Below are 22,485 nucleotides of genomic sequence, written 5' to 3' on the forward strand. Positions count from 1 at the left end.
TTTTTTTTTTTTTTTTCCCTTAGAGACAGGATGATGTAGTGGAAAGAGAAGGGGGTTCGGAGTCACAATGACCCGAATTCTGTCCAAAACTCTACTATGTTCCAGCTGTGTGACTTTATAAAAGTTACGTAGCCTCACTCATCTTTCCTCATCCTCCCAAAATAAAGATACTACCTACCCTGGACGACTGTTGTCAGGATTCGTCATGCAGTCCTGATCTTATTACTCCCTGCTTGAAATGCCTTTAATGTCGTCTCGTTATCGCGTTGGATCAATTTGAAATTTATGTTGTGACTGAGAAGACCCAACTCACCTCTCCAGCCTCATCTGGAAGCTTTCCTCTGGCTCTCAGGTCAGCCCGGCAGTCCTCCCACTTGTCAGACTTCCTCTTGCCCCGGGCGTTTGGAAATGCCCTTCCTCTGCCTGCGAGCCCTTGCTGTGTCGTTGACTGGGCTGGTTTCTACCCATCCTTTGAGCTCCAATGTAGACATCAGACCTCCCCTGCAAGGCCTTCCCAGCTGCCCTTGCCCCACCCTCTCAGAAGCTTCCTTGCCTTGTATAATTTCCTCTTTGAGCACTCCAGCCCCTGGGAATGCTATGGTTTAACATTTGTCTCCTCCAATAGATGAAAGGTCCATGAGGCGGGGCCTGTATCTCCCCTGTGTATTCTACATCCCTACTGTTGAGCACATACCAACACATAGTAGGTGCTTGATAAATGTTCATTAAATGAATAAAGAAAGGGCGTTCCCATTGCCGCCCAGTGGGTTAAGAACCTGACAGTGTCCGCGAGAATGTGGGTTTAATCCCTGGCCTCGCTCAGTGGGTTAAGAACCCCACGTTGCTGCAAGCTGTGGCGTAGGTCACAGATGCAGCTGAGATCCAGCATTGCTGTGGCTGTGGCGTAGGCCTGCAGCTGCAGCTCCGATTCCACCCCGAGCCTGGGAACTTCCATATGCCGTCAAGTGAGGCCATTAAAAAAAAAAAGAATGAAGGAAGGAGGAAGCAATCACCTCATCCAGTGCCTGACACTTAGTGGGTCCTCAGTAAATACCGATTCCCTTTCATAGGTAACCACTTCCTCCCCTATGAAAGTTCATGGATAATGGACAGCTATTTGTAGCTGATTGGATGATGATGGCAACGTTTCCATGACTCAACCTCATGACTCAGAAACTTGGGTTTTGAGAATGTGGCTGAAGATTTCAAAATGAAAAGTTAACAAAATACCACTTCTCAGCAAAACTGGAAGAAAACAAGATTGTTGCCCAATGGCATTTCAGTATGGACTTATATTTGGGAAGGTGTCACGTGGGTTGGTGCTCTCCTGTGACATAAAGCATATGAGTAAATACTTTTTTTTTTTTTGCTTTTTAGGGCCGTACCCATGGCATATGGAAGTTCCCAAGCTCAGGGTTGAATTGAAGCTGTAGCTGCTGGCCGACATCACAGCTACAGCAACAGCAGATCTGAGCTGCGTCAGTGACCTACACCATAGCTCATGGCAATGCCAGATCCCCGACCCACTGAATGAGGCCAGGGATCCAACCCGCATCCTCATGGATACTAGTCGGATTCATTTCCGCTGCACCACAACAGGAACTCCCCTGGGTAAATTCTTTTTAATTGTTTCCCACTGCCTTTACCTCTTCCATTAAAGAACAAGTGCATCATGGAAAAAGTTCTAAAAATAGAGCCTGCCTGCTTTATGGAGAAGGGTGTTTAGGGCAGGAATTAAGCACTTGTTTAGCTCGGATGTCTGAAGCCCCAAATCAGGCTTTATTTTGTGGCTAGGGCTTCATAGTCGTCTTAACACCCAGCTCTCGCTTTTTATTTGAACATGCTTTTTCTGTGGGAACAGAGCCTGTCTTCACTGTCTGGTCGTACACACCTATGTTGTTTCTAAACGGAGGAGGTTTTGGAGCTGTACTTGGGGGAAAGGGACAGAGACGCACGGATAGGTGCGGAGGGAGGGGTTGTGCCTGGCGTAAGGGGAGTAAAGCAGCAGGGTTTCTCTTGGCTCAGAGAGGGAGGATGTTTGAGGCAGTTGCGGTGGGTGGCGGTGATGGTGCTGTTTGCCGCGCGTGTTCCATCTGTGGCTTAAATGATGAATGAAGCCAGTGTGGTGGGCTAAGTGGTGAGTATTCCAGAGCGTCCCCCAAAGAGAAAGTTCTGTTTGCCTCTGGCTTCTTTCTCTGCCATCATCCATGGAGGCGATGGCTGGTACTGCCCTTGAGGTGGCTGACTCCTCTGATGCCTGTTGGCGCCCCTACTGGTCATGGTGGGTTGGTCAGGTTTTCAGGCTGGGTGGGGAGGGGGAGGGGGTGTCTTAGAGTTTGTGCGCAGCTCTGTCCAGTGCTGCGCCCCCGTTCAAGCCCACATCCTGGCATTCTGCAGCATCACGTGGCAGGTGTTCCTGCGCTTGCTGGCTTGCTTCCTCTGGTTCTTCTTCACACCGATGCCCGATGCCCCTCGCACAGAGCGATCTGATTATGCTCTTCCCTTACGTAACATTCTCACCTGTGCGTCAAGGGCACTTTAGTGTTTCCCCTCCTGTCTCTTATATTTCGTTTTGTTTCTCAGTATTCCTCTCTTTCCATCCCTCCCCAAACATGAAAACAACAGCCACGACAGAGAGCAAAAAACCCCTCTGACTCAGCACCTGCTCCTCCCACCTGCGCTCTTACACCCCTGCCTCCCCCATCCCAGCTTTTGCACACCCTTCCTGCCTGAAATGCCCTGCCTGAGTTGTCTGTCTGTGGCCCATCCTTCTAGGGAGATTGGGACAGTCACCTCATTCAAGCCTTTCCTGGTCCTAAGGCACTGCTCTCTCTCTTCCTCTGCTCATACAGTACTTTGCTCCACGCCTTGCTTACCATTTGTTGCCTTATAGTCTCATAGTTTGTTTTCACAGCTCTCTCTTGTTTAAACTCTGGGATCTTTGGGTCCTAGTGTCCATGGTGGGTTTTTTTTTTTTTTTTTTTGTCTTTTTGCTATTTCTTGGGCTGCTCCCGTGGCATATGGAGGTTCCCAGGTTAGGGGTCGAATCGGAGCTGCAGCTGCTGGCCTATGCCAGAGCCACCTCAATGAGAGATCTGAGCTGTGTCTGTGACCTACACCACAGCTCACGTCAACGCCGGATCCTGAATCCACTGAGCAAGGCCAGGGATCGAACCCGCAACCTCATGGTTCCTAGTCAGTTTCATTAACCACTGTGCCACAACGGGAACTCCCATGGTGGTTTTTGTTAGGTGACCATAAGGGTCTAAAGCACTGCTAAAGATATTTTGTCCTCAGCCCCCCAATAAATTTATTTTATCAGTCTACCTTTCTTCCTAGGCCGTTTCAGTTCTGTCATTCTTGGTTCCCAATCTTTGAGGAAGCAAGAGGCTTTAAGTAAAAAGGATGCATTACATAATCCGGAACCTTCCTGAATCTCATTCAGAATCTCCTGAACCAAATTATTTGCACAAAAATGCTAGTGTTAAGAATACCACTTAACCGCTTAAAAGAAGACTCTATAGACTTATACATATGTATGCAGACACATTTACATCCTCTTTTGACCTGGACCGTATCTTTCTGGTGTAAGTGGTATTAGCTTCATTTTGCAGGTGGGGAAACTGAGGCGTGGAGGCCTGGCCTTGCTCAGGGTTGATCGGCTGTGGGGTCAGGATGGGGGATTCCAGGCTGAGGCTCTCCCAGGACCAGCCTGCCAGAGCCGTCTGTTGACTGAGTAACTGTGTTTGCCACCCCGTTTCTAATGGTCTCCCCAGCCACCTCTTTCTGTTCTGACAAGTCCTCCCTTCTCATCATCTTCCCACTTCACACACTTTTGCACGTACACTTGTCTGTGTTCCGGGTTTTTTTAATCCATTTTTTTTTTTTTTGGTCTTTTTGGGCCTCACCGGCAGCATGTGGAAGTTCCTAGGCTAGGGGTCAAATTGGAGCTGCAGCTGCCAGCCTACGCCACAGCCACAGTAATGCCACAGCCATAGCAAAGCCACGGCCACAGCAACGCGGGATCCAAGCCACGTCTGTGACCTCCACCACAGCTCATGGCAATACTGGATCCTTAATCCACTGAGCCAGGCCAGGGCTGGAACCCAGGGCCTCATGGATGCCAGTCGGGTTTGTTAACCACTGAGCCTCCATTTTTGTCATTGTTGTCTAGTGTGTGATTAGTTTATCCAAATCTATTTTTGAGAGCCATGCCTACATTTGTTTAAGTTGGTTCAGGATTTTTTTTTAATTTTTATAATTTTATTGAAGTATAGTTGATTTACAAAGTTGTGTGAATTTCCGCTGTGCAGTGAAGTGACTCAGTTATACATATATACGCTGTTTTCCGGTTTTCGTTATAATTCATCCCAGGATTTTGAATATACTTCCCTGTGCTGCACAGAAGGACCTTGTTGTTTATCCGTCCTATATGTTCTAGTTTGTTTCTGCTAATCCCAGACTCCCAGTCCTTCCCTCCCCCACCCGCCCTCCCCCTTGGTTCAGGATGCTCTTACCCTGCAGTGTAAGGTGGTTGAGCCTTGTGCTGTCCAGTGTTGTGACTGCCTGTGACTGTGGAGCAACGGGGAGCTGGTTCATCTGAATTGAGAGGTGTAGTAAGTTACACTGTACTTACTGGATTAGGTCACTATGATAAAAGGGTTGTAAAATATTTCGCTAATAAGTTTCTCTATTGATTGCATGTTGAAGTGATAATATGTTGGATATGCTAGATTAAATTATTGGGTTGAGTATTAAAGTTAGTTTGATCTTTTTCTTTTTTTTTTTTGTCTTTTTGCCATTTCTTGGGCCGCTCCCGTGGCATATGGAGGTTCCCAGGTTAGGGGTCAAATCAGAGCTGTAGCTTCTGGCCTGTACCACAGCCACAGCAACGCCATATCCCAGCCGCATCTGCCACCTACACCATAGTTCACGGCAATGCCGGATACTTAACCCACCGAGGGAGATCAGGGATGGAACCTGCGTCCTTATGGATGCTAGTTGGATTCGTTTCTGCTGAGCCACAATGGGAACTCCAAAAAAATTTAGAATTACTTATGAGACCCACATCTCTGGTTTGCATTATATTTCTATTGGTTAATGACTGTGGGCTTTCAAATCAGATTTGAGTTTGACTCTCAGCTTCACCACTTAATTCGCTTTGTGGTTTTGGGTAACTCAGCCTCTTTAGGATCATTTTTCTTATGTATAAAATGGAGACCAATATTTACCTCACATTTATAAGGTAATTGTAAAGATTAAATTGTATTTTGTGCATAAAGTGCTCTTGCCAAGAACCTGCCATGAATACAGAGCAGTTAAAAGCATGGGCCTTGGAGTTACACTTGGTAAGATTTTCAACATTGGCCCCACTGCTTAAAACCTTCGTGGCCTTGGGCAAGTTACTTTACTTCCCAAGGCTCAGTTTCTTCATTGTAAGATAGGAAAGATAATAGTAGTACCTCATGGAGCTGTGAGGATGTAAAGGGCTCACCAGCACAGAGCGTTAGTGAGCCCTCAGTGCATGACGGCTGATGCCATAATACTCCTGGGGAAGGGCCCCTGCTAGACACTTGCCTGGTGGTAGATTGTACCTGTGGCCTCTGGGTCTTATTTTTATTTCCTCGTGACAGGACATATAATTGGAATATGGCCCTACGTTATAGCATATCCTGTCTTGTTTGTATTTTGGTTATTTTTGTGTTTGTAGAATATTCTTTTTAAAAAGTTTTTATTGAAATAGAGTTGATTTACCATGTGTTAATTTCAGCTGTATAGCAAAGTGATTCAGATAGATATATGAATGTGTGTGTATATGTATATTCTTTTTCAGATTCTTTTCCATTATAGGTTATTTCAAGACATTGAGTATAGTTCCCTGTGCTGTGTAGTAGCTTCTTGTTGATTATCTATTTTGTATATAGTATTGTGTATATGTTAACCTCAAGATCCTAATTTATCCATTCCCCCCTTTCCCCTTTGGTAACCATAAATTTGCATTCTATGTCTATGAGTCTATTTCTGTGTTGTAAATAAGTTCATTTGTATCATTTTTTTTTTAGATTCCACATCTAAATGATGTCACATGGTGTTTATCTTCCTCTGTCTGACTTATCCACTTAGCATGATAAGCTCTAGGTCCATCCATGTATATTCTTGTCAAGAATTGTATTTTTATTTGAGTCTTCTTTTCCAGCCTTTTCTTTGGCTGTCTTTGCTCAGTCATTCATTTTTGCAGGTGGTTTTGTTAAAGCACTGACTATGTGCCAGGCACTGTGCTAAGGACAGAGTATGTGGTGGTAAGAAGATGGACAAGCAGGCTGATGGGAGAGACATCTGTGAACAAGCGAATAAACAGATAAATGTGTTACTCTAATTCCTGATAAGTACCACGTGAGGAACAAACTGGCGATACGGAAGAAGTCAATCGAGGAAAGGGGGCGGAGGAGAGTCTGTTTTAGAAGGTGGTCAGGGATGGCCTCTGTGAGGAGATGACCTTGACACTGACACCCAGATGTTGGGAAGAACCCATCCTTGGAGAGCAGAGGAGGATTTTGAGCTGTCCAAGGTGGGAAAAGAGCTTTGGTACTTTTGCAGAAAGCAGTGGGGTGGAGTGGTTGGTGTTGGAGTGAAGGGCTTGGGTGGGGTTGGGAAGATAGACAGGAGCTTGTAGGTTACAGCAAGAAGGTTGGTCTTGTTGGAAGTTCAAGTGTTAACGAGCTGGAGGGTTTGATCAGGGAAGTGATGTGATCATGGTGTATGAACTTGAGCAGGGCCAGAATGGAAGTGGAGAGAGGCTGGGAAGCTACTGCTGTGCCTCAGTGACAGAGGCAGGGCATTGGGTAGGGTTGTAGGAGTAAGTTGGAGAAGGGAGAAGGGACACTGAGTTATATGTATTTGGTAGCAGAAGCAACAGACTCCCTGGTGGGTTAGTTCTGGATGTTTTCTAGAAGGGAGACCTCAGCTGCACACCTTGTGGTACCATAGCAGGAGAGAGTGGCATTAAGAAAGCTGGAGGAGTTCCCATCGTGGCGCAGTGGTTAACAAATCCGACTGGGAACCATGAAGTTTCAGGTTCGGTCCCTGCCCTTGCTCAGTGGGTTAAGGATCCTGTGTTGCCGTGAGCTGTGGTGTAGGTTGCAGACGCGGCTCGGATCCCGTGTTGCTGTGGCTCTGGCGTAGGCTGGTGGCTACAGCTCCGATTGGACCCCTAGCCTGGGAACCTCCATATGCCACGGGAGCGGCCCAAGAAATAGCAAAAAGACAAAAAAAAAAAAAAAAAGCTGGAGTTACCATTGTGGCTCAGTGGTAACGAATTCAACTAGTATCTGTAAGGATACGAGTTTGATCCCTGGCCTTGCTCAGTGGGTTAAGGATCTGGCATTGCCGTGAGCTGCAGTGTGGGTTGCAGATGTGGCCTGGATCCAGCATTGCTGTGGTGTGGCTTAGGCCAGTGGGTAGAGCTCTGATTCAACCCTAGCCTAGAAACTTCCATATGCCATGGGTGTGGCCCTAAAAAGACAAAAAAAAAAAAAAAAAAGGGCAAGGAGAGTGTTTCAAGAAGGAAGAAGTATGACAATCTGGAAACAGCTTTGGGAGCATGAGTTAGATGAGGATAGAAGCATCCGTTGGACTTAGTAACACTGAGATTTTTGGTGACCTTGACAATAGCAATTTGATTTGGAAAGTGGAGGCAGTCGTCAGAGTGGGGTGTATTGAAGGTAATTGGAAGGGAGGAAGTGGGATGTTGTGTTTAGATTACTTTTGAAAAGCCTGCCTATGATGAGGAACAGCAAAAGGAGCTGAGCGAGAAAGGAGTTGACTGATGTCTAAAGGTGCTGATGGACTGATCCTGTGTCCAAGGAGAGCTTACTGGGAAGAAAAGACAGGGAATCTTGGAGGGTATGTAAAGCACTTGAGGAGGGAGAGCAGGATGAGATTTGGAGCACATGGGAGGGGAGTTCCTGTCATGGCTCAGAAAGTTATGTACCCAACTATTATCTCTGAGGATGCAGTTTCTATCCCTGGCCTTGCTCAGTGGTTAAGGACCTGGTATTGCCATGAACTGTGGTGTAGGTCACAGATGCAGTTTGGAGCCCGCATTTGCTGTGGCTGTGGTGTAGGCTGGCAGCTGCAACTCTGATTAGACCTCCTAGCCTGGCAACTTCCATATGCCACAGGTGTGGCCCTAGAAAGAAAAAAAAGAACAACAACAAAAAAGAACACACGAGAGGAATTGGGCTTTGGTAGCAAGAAGGCGCTTCCTCTATAGAAATAGGAAGAAGGTAGGTGGATGAGGGTAGAGGCTGATTTATACATACGTGACCATGGGAAGACTGGCTCCATGTTTTTCAGTGATTTATTAGGTAAAAACATGAGCTAAGAATGAGGTGTAGCAGAGAAGTACTTAAGAGCGTTGAGTGAGATATAATCTGTGATCCACTTCAGCAAAAATCACTTTGCAGGGTGACATTCACTTGACACAGAAGGGTTTCAAGGTAAGTGTTATTTGTCCCTACTTCTTTCATAATCTAGCTTGGTGTGGCTAGGGGACTAGGGTTAACTTCAAGGACACAGGCTCTGGCCAGTGTGGCTGGCTTGGGACTTCAGTTGGGAATGCCTGGAGAAGGTCCGCAATGGGAGATGGTGCCTTTGATGACAGATGTCATGTTTCCATCCTTCTGAAGTCCTATGGAGAAACAGGAACTTTTGAAGTCAGCATACAACAGAAGGAAAACATTGAATTAGGAAGCTGGACTTCAGCTTATGGTCCTGTTTTGTCATCTGCTGTGTGACTGTGAGCAAATCATTTACTTTCTGGGTTTATTTTCCCAATCTGCAAAATAAGTAAAAGACCAGTCTTCACATCTCATGAGGTTGCATGAGATGTGATGACATATGTCAATGATCTGTGAAAGGCATTTCAGGCTATACAAGTAGATTAGTGAAAAGACGTGGAGGCTTGGAGCTGGAGGCCCATCTTGTGCTCCCAGCTCTCTGCTTACTCACTCCTGGTGTGACTCAGAGTGAGTCACTTTGCCTCTTTGAACCTACATTTTCCCATCTGTAGAACTCCCTCACAGGATGGCTGTAAGGATTCGAAAGTCCAGTAGAGGATTTTGGAAGTAAAAGTGCTAGAAAAAAAATGTGATGTCTGATTTTTTTCTCTTCTTCATCTTGGGAAAGGCGCTAACTCCATTTTCCTTCCCAAATTAATCTTGAGGAGGAGCTTTCTTTGACTCCATCAGTAATGACCTTATTCTGTGGGCAGAGCCTGGATGTTGTAGGGGGAGGGATGGGGAACATGTGAACTAAAAACTTTACACGAGGAGAAGTGGTATTTGTGTTTGGGGGACTCCTGTCTGATTGGGCATATAGGACAGACATAAGCCCACTCTTAGGAAGGACATTTTGGAAGGGCTATGAGCTCTCTGCCTTTGGAGTCTTCCATTGTACAGGACTTATCAAGTGGAAGAAACTAGAAGCTCCTGGTCATGCTTATTAGCATAGAAGAGAAGTTGGGGAGAGGACTGACCTTTTGATGGTCAACAGAACCACTACACTAGGTCCCTCCCTTGGCTCCATGGCTGCTGAAGTTATTTCTCTGCAACATTTAGAAGCAACTCAGGGCATCTAACATTGGGCAGAATTGTTATGGCTAGACACAAGGTTGGCATCCCATTGCTTTTTTTTTTAATTTTGTTTTTTTTTAAAGATTTTAATTTTTTCTATTATAGTTGATTTACCATGTTCTGTTAATTTCTGCTGTACGGAAAAGTGACTCAGTCACACACACACACACATATGTGTATACATATTTTTCTCACATTATCTTCCATCATGCTCTGTCACAAGTGACTAGATATAGTTCCCTGTACTATACAGCAGGATTTCATTGCATATCCACTCCAAATGCAGTAGTTTACATTTATTAACCCCAGATTCCCAGTCCATCCCACTCCCTCCCCCACCCCCTTGGCAACCAAAAGTCTGTTCTCCATGTCCATGAGTTTGTTTCTTTTCTGTAGATAGGTTCATTTGTACCATATATTAGATTCCAGATATAAGTGATATCATGTGGTATTTGTCTTTCTGACTTACTTCACTTAGTGTGAGAATCTCTAGTTCCATCCATGTTGCTGCAAATGGCATTATTTTGTTCTTTTTTATGGCTGAGTAGTATTCCATTGTGTATATATACCACATCTCCTTAATCCATTCATCTGCCAATGGATGTTTAGGTTACTTCCATGTCTTGGCTATTGTAAATAGTGCTGCAGTGAACATGGGGGTGCATGAGTATGTAGTAAAAACACTCCCTGCAAACAAAATTCCAGGACTAGATGGCTTCACAGGCGAATTCTACCAAACATACAAAGAAGAACTTATACTCATCCTTCTTAAACTTTTTCAAAAAGTTGAAAACAAAGGAATGCTTCCAAAGACATTCTATGAAGCCACCATCACCCTAATATCAAAGCCAGACAAAGATACTACCAAAAAGGAAAATTATAGGCTAATATCTTTGATGAATATATATTTTTTTTTATTTTATTTTATTTTATTTTATTTTATTTTATTTTATTTTGTCTTTTTGCTATTTCTTGGGCCGCTCCCGCGGCATATGGAGGTTCCCAGGCTAGGGGTCGAATCGGAGCTGTAGTCTCCGCCCTACGCCAGAGCCACAGCAACGCGAGATTTGAGCTGCGTCTGCAACCTACACCACAGCTCACGGCAACGCCGGATCGTTAACCCACTGAGCAAGGGCAGGGACCGAACCCGCAACCTCATGGTTCCTAGTCAGATTCGTTAACCACTGCGCCACGACGGGAACTCCCTTTGATGAATATAGACACAAAAATTCTCAACAAAATTTTAGCCAACTGAATCGAACAACATATCAAAAAGATCATACACCATGACCAAGTGGGATTCATCTCAAGTTCACAAGGATGATTCAACATACAAAAATCAATCAAGTTCATATATCACATTAACAAAAGAAAAGTCAAAAACCACATGATGATCTCAAGAGATGCAGAAAAAGCATTTGACAAAATTCAACATCCATTTATGATAAAAATTCTTACCAAAGTGGGCATAGAGGGAACATACCTTAACATAATAAAAGCAATATATGACAAACCCACAGACAGTAAAATTCTCAACAGGGAGAAGCTGAAAGCCTTCCCACTAAAATAAGACAGAGATCCCCACTTTCACCAATTTTATTCAACATGGTATTGGATGTTATAGCCACAGCAATTAGACTAACAAAGGAAATAAAAGGTATCCAGATTGGAAGAGAAGAGGTAAAATTGCCTCTCTGTGGAGATGATATGATACTATATATATAGAAAACCCAAAGGACTCCACACAAAAACTACTCGAACTGATCAATGACTTCAGCAGAGTAGCAGGGTACAAGATTAACATTCAGAAATCGATTACCTTTCTGTATACTAACAATGAAATATTAGAAAAGCAATATAAAATACAATTTCTTTTAAAATTGCACCCAAGAAATTAAATACCTAGGAATAAACCTGACTAAGGAGGTGAAAGACTTATATGCTGAGAACTATAAAACATTAATCAAGGAAATTAAAGAGGATTCAAAGAAATGGAGAGATATGCCATGCTTCTGGGTTGGAAGAATTAATATTGTTCAAATGGCCATACTACCCAAAGCAATCTATAAATTCAATGTAATTCCTATCAAATTATCCTTGATATTTTTCACAGAACTAGAACAAACCATCCAAAAATTTATTTATTTATTTATTTTTGTCTTTTTGCTCTTTCTTTGGGGCTGCTCCCACGGCATATGGAGGTTCCCAGGCTAGGGGTTGAATCGGAGCTGTAGCCACTGGCCTACGCCAGAGCCACAGCAATGCGGGATCCGAGCCGCGTCTGTAACCTACACCACAGCTCACGGCAACGCTGGATCGTTAACCCACTGAGCAAGGGCAGGGACTGAACCTGCAACCTCATGGTTCCTAGTTGGATTCGTTAATCACTGCGCCACGACGGGAACTCCTATCCAAAAATTTATATGGAACCATAAAAGACTTAGAATTACCAAAGCAATCCAGAGGAACAAAAAACAAGCAGGTTTTTTTTTTTTTTTTTTTTTTTTTTTTTTTTTTTAAGCAGGAGGCATAATTCTTACAGATTTCAGACAATATTACAAAGCTACAGTAATCAAGACAGTATGGTACTGATACCAAAACAGACATATGGACCAGTGGAACAGAATAGAGAACCCAGAAATAAATCCAGACATCTATAGTCAATTAATCTTTGACAAAGCAGGCAAGAATATAAAATGGGAAATAGATTGTCTCTTCAGCAAGTGGTGCTGGGAAAACTGGACAGCTGCATGTAAATCAATGAAACTAGAACACACTCTCACACCATGCACAAAAAGAAACTTAAAATGGCTTAAAGACCTAAATGTAAGACAAGGCACCAACAAACTCCTAGAAGAGATCATAGGCAAAACATTCTCTGACATCAAATGTAGAAATTTTTCTCAGGTCAGTTCCCAAGGCAATAGAAATAAAAACAAAAATAAACCTATGGGACCTAATCAAACTTATAAGCTTTTGCACAACAGAAGAAACCATAATAAAAAAACAAAAAGACAACCTATGAAATGGGAGAAAATAGTTTCAAATGATGCAACTGACAAGAGCTTAATCTCTAAAATATACGAACAACTTACATAACTCAACAGCAAAAAACCCAACAACCCAAATGAAAAATGGGCAGAAGACCTAAATAGACATTTCTCCAAAGAAGATATACCGATGGCCAATAGGCACATGAAAAAATGCTCAACGTCACTAATTATTAGAGAAATGCAAATCAAAACTGCAATGAGTTACCTCCTCACACTGGTCAGAATGGATATCATTAACAAGTCAGCAAATAATGCTGGAGAGGGTGTGCAGAAAAGGGTACCCGCCTTCACTGTTGGTGGGAATTTAAATTGGTACAACCACTGTGGAAAACAGTATGGAAGTACCTAAGGAAACTAAATATAAAACTACCATATGATCCAGCAATCCCACTCCTGGGCATATATCTGGACAAAAATTTCATTGAAAAAGATACATGCACCCCATCACTTTTGACTCTGCACACAGAGAATCTCCCTTTGGAGGACATGAACCCCCTTCCAGATGAGAATATTCTGAATGATCCTGAGATGCTCTTTCTCCAGAGGGTGGCGGCTGTGGAGCTCATCAGAACTATGCTGTTACCTGTTGTCTTGACCTGAATCCATTCCCACATACACTCCTGAAGAGGAAGGTGGGTTCGTCTCATTGGAATCTTTCAGTTAAACATGAACAACTAGTCCTTTGTCATTGCACTCTGAGAATACAATTGGTGTCAGATAGCTCACCAGATGCAAAGTACTCTTTTGGTCTGAGAAGTTTTCTTAAGAGTCTTGATTTTTTTCTCATGAGGATCTCTTTGGAATTTCCATCTTATGTCTGTATAATTGTTAAAAAGTTCACATCAGAGTGAAGAACATAGGATCTCAAGTCTGGCTAGAAGATCTTGGCCTGAGGGGACTAGGTCATAGTCTTTTGAACATAAAGATTTGGAAAGAAAATTTGCCACATTTCTCCTGATCAAATGTCCTAGCCTCTAAGTCCACTTGCAGAATTCATGTGTCCTGTGATTTCAGTGTGAAAAACTGCATGCCAAAGATGGGAAGAGGAAACTGAATACAGGTCCTAGCATCCCTCCCAGTCTGGTCTAGTGCCTCTGTCTATACTCTCTGAACACATGTTGTTGGGATAGCAGCAGAGGGGGAGTCTGCGGTCAACCTGGCATTGTCGGGAGGTATGAAGACACTTAACTCAAGCCTCACTCATGCAGAGCCTTATAATGAATGTCCTGGAAGCATCAGAATGGGAAATCCTCTTGGAAATGATGGATTTTACCCAACTGTCATAGGAACAACCATTTTTCTCCGAAAGGGCATTTCCTTCATGGAGCTCCAGGTGACTTTGCTGTGCAGTCAGCAGGCAGCTGCTTACCTGTGGATTCTTTTGTGTTCTTGCTGAGTAGTCTTATCACCCACGTTGTATTTTGCAAACATACAGTAACTCCCTAAATAACTCATCTCCCTTTCTCCTGCCTTTCCCTTAGATGAATGCCAGGGACTCTTTCCTTACAATGTTTATAATTAATCTGTAGTCAGTTGATTTTTAAAAATTAAACTTCTTAGCGTTCCCATTTTGGCTCAGCGGGTTAAGAACCTGACTAGCATCCATGAGGATGTATATTTGATCTCTGTCCTTGCTCAGCGGATTAAGGATCTGTCATGACCTTGAGCTGTGGTGTAGATGGCAGACATGGCTTGGATTTGGCATTGCTGTGGCTGTGGCGTAGGCCCCAGCTGCAGCTCCAATTGGACTCCTAGCCTGGGAACTTCCTTATGCTGCAAGTGCAACCCTAAAAATAAAAACAAAACAAAACAAAATAAAATAAAAGACTTCTTATTTTGCGATCACTGTAGAGTCATGTGCTATTTTAAGAAATAATACAAAGAGGTCCCATGTGTCTTTACTCAGTTTCCCCTGATGCTAACTTTTTGCAAAATGGTAGTATAATATCACAACTGGGAGACTGAGTGAATGAGTGCAGTCAAGATACAGAACACTTCCGGGTCCCGAGAATACCTCATGTTGCCTTTTTATGACGACACCCTTCTTTCCCTCACCCCCTCCTTAAACCCTTGGCAACCACTGATTTGTTCTCTTATTTCTATAATTTTGTCATTTTAAGGATGTTATATAAATGAAATCAGGTAGTGTTTTGTCTTTGGGGATTGGTTTTATAAATCTGTGGAGATTCATTCAGGCCATTATATCTGTTAGTAGTTTGCACCTTTTTATTTCTGAGCAGTAGTCAGTGTATGGATGTACCGCAGTTTGTTTAATCGTTCATATGTTGAAGGATATCCAGGCCAATTCTGATTTTTGTATTGCAAATAAACTTGCTATGAGTACTCATGTACAGAGTTTTCCCTGGATATGGAAAAATGCCCAGGAGTATAACTGCTGTTACATATCTAGTTATTTAATAAACTGCCAAATTCTTTTCTGAAGCGAGTGTGTCATTTTATTTATTTATTTATTTATTTATTTATCTTTTTAGGGCCACACTCACGGCATATGGGAGTTCCCAAGCTAGGGGTCAAATTGGAGCTATAGCCGCTGGCCTACACCACAGCCACAGCAGCACCAGATCAGAGCTTCGTCTGTGACCTACACCACAGCTCATGGCAACACCAGATACTTAACCCACTGAGCAAGGCCAGGGATCGAACCTTCGTCCTCATGGTTGCTAGTCAGATTCGTTTCTGCTGAGCCATGTTGGGAACTCCGAGTGTGTCATTTTAAATTTCCATTAGCAATTTGAGAAATCTGGTTAATCTGCAGTCTCACCGGCATTTGATATTGTCACAATTTTTTATTTTAGCTATTTTCATAGGTGTATATTGATATCTCATTGCATTTCCCTGATGGCTAATGATGTGAAACGTATTTTCATGTACTTATTGGCCATTCGTATATCCTCTTGGGTAGAATGTCCATTTATATCTTTTCTTTTTTTCTGATTGGATTGTTTGGTTTTGTATTGTTGAGTTTTGAGATTATATGTTGTAAGTTATATATTCTAGATCCTATTTATTTTTTGGAAATGTGGTTTGCAATATTTTCTCCAAGTCATAGCTTATCTTTCCATCCTCCTAGTAGAGTCTTTTTCAGAGCAAAAGTTTTAAATTTTTGTAGTATCCAATTTATCATTTCTTTCTTTTGTGGATTGTGCTTTGGATGCAAGTCTAAGAACACTTTGCCTAGTCCTAGATTTTCTTCTTCTTCTTCTTCTTTTTTTTTTTTTTTTTTTTTTTGTCTTTTGTCTTTTTAGGGCCGTACCCACAGCATATGGAGTTTCCCAGGGTAGGGGTCTAATGGGAGCTGTTGCTGCTGGCCTATGCCAGAGCCACAGCAACGCCAGACCTGAGCCGTGTCTGCAACCTACACCACAGCTCACAGCAATGCTGGATCCTTAACCCACTGAGCAAGGCCAGGGTAGAACCTGCAACCTCATGGTTCCTAGTCAGATCCATTTCCACTGCACCAAGATGGGAACTGCAATATCACACTGTCTTAATTACTGTGCTACATGCCAAGTCTTGAAATTGGCTAGACTGATTCTTCCCACTTGATTCTTCTTATTCAAAATTGTTTGAGCTATTCCTTCTCCTCTGCCTTTCCATATACATTTTAGCATAATCTTGTATTCATCTATATGGCCTCTTGCTGGCATTTTGATAGGAATTATGCTAAACCTGTTATCAGTTTGGAGAGAATGGAAATCTTTAGCATATTGAGTCTTGTAATTTACCAACACAGTGTGTGTCTTCATTTATTTATATCTGATCTCTTTTTGTTCATTCAATGAATATTTATTTATTTGTATTTATTTATTTATTTATTTATCCCCCTCCCCCACTGTACAGCATGGGGATCAAGTTATTCTTACACGTATACATTTTTCCCCCACCCTTTGTTCTGTTGCAGTATGAGTATCTAGACATAGTTCTCAATGCTACTCAGCAGGATATCCTTGTAAATCTATTCTAAGTTGTATCTGATAACTCCAAGCTCCCGATCCCTCCCACTCCCTCCCCCTCCCATCAGGCAGCCACAAGTCTTTTCTCCAAGTCTATGATTTTCTTTTCTGTGGAAAGGTTCATTTGTGCTGGATATTAGATTCCAGTTATAAGTGATATCATATGGTATTTGTCTTTGTCTTTCTGGCTCATTTCACTCAGGATGAGATTCTCTAGTTCCATCCATGTTGCTGCAAATGGCATGATGTCATCCTTTTTGATGGCTGAGTAGTATTCCATTGTGTATATATACCACCTCTTCCGAATCCAATCATCTGTTGATGGACATTTGGGTTGTTTCCATGTCCTGGCTATGGTGAATAGGGCTGCAATGAACATGCGGGTGCATGTGTCTCTTTTAAGTAGAGTTTTGTCTGGATATATGCCCAAGAGTGGGATTGCAGGGTCGTATGGAAGTTCTATGTATAGATTTCTAAGATATCTCCAAACTGTTCTCCATAATGGCTGTACCAGTTTACATTCCCACCAACAGTGCAGGAGGGTTCCCTTTTCTCCACAGCCCCTCCAGCACTCGTTATTTGTGGATTTATTAATGATGGCCATTCTGACTGGTGTGAGGTGGTATCTCACGGTAGTTTTGATTTGCATTTCTCTTATAATCAGCGATGTTGAGCATTTTTTCATGTGTTTGCTGGCCATCTGTTATATCTGATCTCTTTTATCAGCATTTTTTTTTTTTTGGTTTTGACATATAAGGTCTGTGCATATTTTATTGTACCTATACTTAAGCAGTTTTTTTTGAGTGCCTATAAATGGTATTTGTATAATTTTGGTTCATTTCTAGAACACAGTGATTTTTAATATATTTATCTTGTGTGACCCTGTTGAACTCACTTATCTGTTCCAGGAGTTTGTGTATAGATTCCTTGGAATGTTTTATGGACACCATTATATCATTTGCAAATAGGGATATTTTTATTTCTTTCTTTCTGATCTGGATGCCTTTTATTTCTTTTCTTTTCTGTCTCATTGGTGTGGCAGTGCTGTATTGAATAAGAGTAGTGAAAGCTGATGTCTTGCCTTGTACTTGATCATGGCAGGAAAGCTTTCAGTCTTTCACCATTAAATGTGTTATTAGCTGTAGGCTTTTTTTTTAGTAGATGCTCTTTGTCAAGTTGAAGATGTTCCTTTCTATCCTGATTTTTTATGAGTTTTTGTCATGAAGAGATGCTGAATTTTGTCAAATGCTTTTTCTGATCAGTTGATATGATTGTGTGGTTTTTCTTCATTAGCCTGTTAGGATGATGAATTACATTGATTCATTTTCAAATATTGAATTAGCTTTCTACCTTTGGGATATAGCCCACTTAATCATTCTTCTTATGTGTGCTGAATTCTATTGGCTACGATTTGTTAAGGATTTTTGCACCTGTACTTATGAGAGATATTGGTCTCAAAAGATAGTTGTCTTTTTTATACTGTCTGTCTGGTTTTGGAATCAGGGTAATACTAGCTTCACGAAATGAACTGAGAAGTATTCCCTCTATGTTTATTTGCTGGAAGAGGTTTGCAGCATTGCTGTTAATTCTTTGTTAAATTTTTGTACTGTTATCCCTTAAAACTATCTAGGCCTGGAGATTTCTTTGGGGAGTTTTAAAATTATGAACTCAATTTTCTTATAATTTACAGGGCTGTGAACTGTGGTGGTTTGTATTTTCTAGGACCGTTTCATCTAAGTAGTCAAAGTTGTCGACTCAACTGTATATGTAAAGTTGTCGACTCAACTGAGCTGCCTGAGAGCAGGAATCACACTCTGGCCTTTATCACTATATGCCCAGGGTCTAGAACAATTCCTGGCCCAGAGCAATCCATATTTGTTGAGTAAAGATGCTTATTCTCTAGTGCCTCAGTGTCTCCCTTGCCGCATAGAATAATAGTTGGCTAATTAGACAAGGCTCTATTTAGAATTAAGGGAGATAATTCGTGTCCATGAAGTACTTTGTACAATGATTGGCTCTCAGTAGGCCAAATAATAGTTTGTTATTGTTTTATTATGATTGTTTGTTTTACAGTATTCACTTCCATTCTGTGCTCCTCTGGTACCTGATCTGGCCCCTAATGATCTGTCTGATCTGTCATGAGCATCTGTCAGTGACAGAGGCTGACTGGTTAGAGACTTACAATGAGGTCCTAACTCAGTTTTCTCTTGGCCATGTTTTCCTCTCCAGGTTCTGCAGCTGGGCTCGGACATTCTTCCCCAATACAAGCAAGAGGCACCCAAGACTCCCCCTCACATCATCTTACACTACTGTGTCTTTAAGACCACGTGGGATTGGATCATCTTGATCTTAACCTTCTACACCGCCATCTTGGTCCCTTACAACGTCTCCTTTAAAACCAGGCAGAACAACGTGGCCTGGCTGGTTGTGGATAGCATCGTGGACGTCATCTTTTTGGTGGACATTGTGCTGAATTTTCATACCACCTTTGTTGGACCAGCTGGGGAGGTGATTTCCGACCCCAAACTCATCCGCATGAACTACCTGAAGACGTGGTTTGTGATTGACCTTCTGTCCTGTTTGCCATATGATGTCATCAACGCTTTTGAGAACGTGGATGAGGTTAGTGCCTTTATGGGTGATCCAGGGAAGATTGGTTTTGCTGATCAGATTCCACCGCCCCTGGAGGGGCGAGAGAGTCAGGTACATCCCTCAAATCTCAGACCTGTTGTCATGTCTTTAATTGTGGGTGGTCAACAGAAGAGGAATGAAGCGGGTGGGAACTAGCATGACCCGTGTCCGGAACAGAGGGAGCATGATGCTTGATCCGTATCCTCGCCTGCTGTTCTTGTTGTCCTTGGGAGGTTTGGAGGCCCTGCATGTCAGTGGATGGTAATGCAGGAGACCAGAGGCTTCCCTCTTATTCCACGTGGAGGGCAAGCCGCTGGCTCGAGTGGGGTGGTGGGCTGCAGAAGAAGGCATGCATTGCCACCGCCTTGGTAAAGCTTTCACTTGGTATGCACCTGCAGAATGCCTACCTATTGATTAGTCTAATTATGGAGAGTTTTCTATTATCTGCTGCTAACCTTTGGCTGTTTCAAGCTAACTAACTCTTAGCAACAGGGATGCTGTTTTCCCCCAAGTTTGCTTGCCTTTTTTTCCCTTTTTTTGGGGGGGTGGTGGTAAATGTTGGGCAAGAATGAGTTGTTTCTTTGCTAACCAGTGGCATTTAGTTGTCCATGCTCTCCTCTTGCCTAAATTTGCTGAGGCAGTCAGGCTGTGGTTAAGTCTGGCTCTTGTGGTTAAGAGGAATAGTGTTGTTACTGGGTTGCACTGCTTTGGATTGTTAGTCCTATGGGCCAAGGAAGGACTTAGAAGGAGATAAATGCTCTGTAAATGTGCCGGAATCAGGACAGGCTTAAACAGTCAGTGAATGGGTGCCTGGGACACGTTGCAGCAGGAAGGGGCCGCTAGGCTGGTTGAAGTGATTTTCTCCTTTGGAAAAGCAAGGTTGTCACCTCATGGCCAAGGAAAGTGTCAGGTTCTTATCTAGTTCAAGTGTCCTATGAGAATTGCTCTTCCTTCTTCCTACTCCTCAGTGGACACTTTCAATGGATGATAATAAGACTGTTCATTGGTATATCTTCAGCCTGAGATAGCAGACAGCCTTGGATTACAGAGGGTCCCCGAGGACTCAGCCTGGCTGGGCTCCTAACTGGGTGGACCATCCAGGAAGCCAGGAGGAGGCTGAGTTGAGGGCAGACACATTTCAGGGCTAAAGGTCTGTTGGGACTCAGCCTTGCAGTAGTTGGAAGGAACAGCCAGCTCCCTGCCAGGATAACAAGACCTACCAGTGACTCATTTTGCCGGTGGCCTAATGATGCCTCTCTGCCTTCAGATCACTCACTACCAGCAGTAGGTGAGGACTCCAGCCCCTTTCTGTGTGAGAACCCAGCTACCTACTGCTTCTCTCTCCACTGAAGAGGAGCTGATGTTCAGATGCTCCAGACTAGAACAACCCCTGCTTTTATCTGTGTGGTGTGTTTTAATAGACTTTAAAATCCCAGAATAATTCTCGGCGTGACTTGTGTGGATTTTTGTAGGGGGATTAAATGAGTCAAGACTGATCATTTAGCAGAACAAAATCATCCCTAAAGTGAGTGTTGGGATTCTTAAATGTGAATTTTAGTACATGTTGGCCATGATATTTTTTTCTGCGAGTACATTTCTAGAACATTTTATGTTGGTGAGAGAAATGTGATCGTTTTGGCTTAGATAATTCAACCGATTATTTCAGCCCAAAAGAGCTTCTTATACACATATGGGAAATGAAATTTAACTTAAAAAAAAAAACTGGTTGAGTTTTAAAAATAAACCATCTGCTATTTCTAGCAATGGCATTGAAATTTTGCAGATAAATGGAACAGTTCTTCAGCTTCCATAATTTCTTATTAAACATTGGCAGAGCTGTGCACACACACGTAAATGTGTCAAGATTGCTTGGTAGGTGAGCGGAGAGCTTCTCCCCAGGCCCTGTTGGGCTGGAACTCCTTTGCCATTAACTGCGAGGTTTCTGAATTCCAGATTCTTGAAATAGATTGTAGATAGGAAAATCATAATTTCTCTATAGCGTTTCAGTTGGCAAAGGGCATGGCATTGTTGCCCAAAACTTGGCCTCTGACCACTGGTGCCGGACAGAAATGTGGAGACAGAGCTTTGGGTGAAGGAGGAAAAAAATAGCTTTATTGCTTTGCCAGGTAAAGGAAATCATGGCAGGCTCATGCCCCAAAGGCTGTGCCCTCCTTCGGGAGAGATTAGGGAGGGGTTTTATAGTTTGGGAGGAGAAAATAGGGCCACAGATAAGGATCAGGGTAGAGACAAATTTTCATTCTTCAGAGCTGGTGTGGAGTGGCCCCAGGACAGGTTCTGGGGGTCCTCCTCTCTGGTTGTCATTTCTTAGGGGTTTCAGTTCTGCAGACTCAAAGATATTGTCACGGATATCCCTTGAGGAGGAACCAGGACCCCGCCCCAAGGCTGCACTCTTGTTTCTAGAAGGCTCCTCCCGGGTCTCTGCGTCCCCTCCCCTCCCTGATTGGCAACTGTTTGAACTGTTAGCAACTTTGGAACTCAGGGAAGGTCCTGGAGCCTGAAGCTTATTCCCTAAAGACAAGAAATGGGGGACACAGAAAGGCTTGTGCCCAGGAGCCCCATAGGGCCCTGCCGGGTTTTAGCATCAAAGCTCTTACTACTATTTCTTGATCATCAATGATAATATGAATATTCAGGGGCAGTGATTTGCCTCTGTAAAGGCTTGATTTTTTTTTTTTTTTTTTTTTTTTTTTTGTCTTTTTGCTATTTCTTGGGACGCTCCCGCGGCATATGGAGGTTCTCAGGCTAGGGGTTGAATCGGAGCTGTAGCCACCGGCCTACACCAGAGCCACAGCAACGCAGGATCCGAGCCGCGTCTGCAACCTACACCACAGCTCACGGCAACGCCGGATCATTAACCCACTGAGCAAGGGCAGGGATCGAACCCGCAACCTCATGGTTCCGAGTCCGATTCGTTAACCATTGCACCACGACGGGAACTCCAAGGCTTGATTTTTACATTTAGTAACTCCTTTTAAAGCTTTGGCTCACTCCTGAAATAGTGCCTTTCCATAACAATTGTGGAAGTCCACACTCGGAAACTGAAGATTCCGCTGCTGGGCCTCTTGTCGCACCTGTTTGGGCAGCTTGGAAGCTGTGCATGTCACTTAGCCTTTGCGGATGGCAGTTCTCCTGTCTCCACCTTGGGGCTGATACTGTATTACCTGCCTGAAGGCC

At 43.2% G+C, this 22,485-nt stretch overlaps 1 protein-coding gene across 2 annotated transcripts in view; it reads left to right on the forward strand.

Annotated features, from left to right (window-relative positions):
- Positions 1-22,485, forward strand: part of KCNH1 (potassium voltage-gated channel subfamily H member 1) — a 380,749-nt gene that overhangs the window by 71,577 nt on the left and 286,687 nt on the right. The window contains exon 6 of one of the 2 annotated variants that reach the window (XM_084978106.1): positions 18,889-19,362. In XM_084978106.1, the coding sequence (XP_084834232.1) occupies positions 18,889-19,362 (474 nt within the window). The remainder of the gene's footprint in view (positions 1-18,888; positions 19,363-22,485) is intronic. The other variant, XM_021063876.2, reaches the window with a different exon arrangement.

The sequence above is a fragment of the Sus scrofa genome, chromosome 9, assembly GCF_054392235.1.
Source record: "Sus scrofa isolate SSC_HxYL_T2T_F1_AM1 chromosome 9, Sscrofa_HxYL_maternal_Yorkshire_Landrace_v2.0, whole genome shotgun sequence".
Classification (NCBI taxonomy): Eukaryota; Metazoa; Chordata; class Mammalia; order Artiodactyla; family Suidae; genus Sus; species Sus scrofa.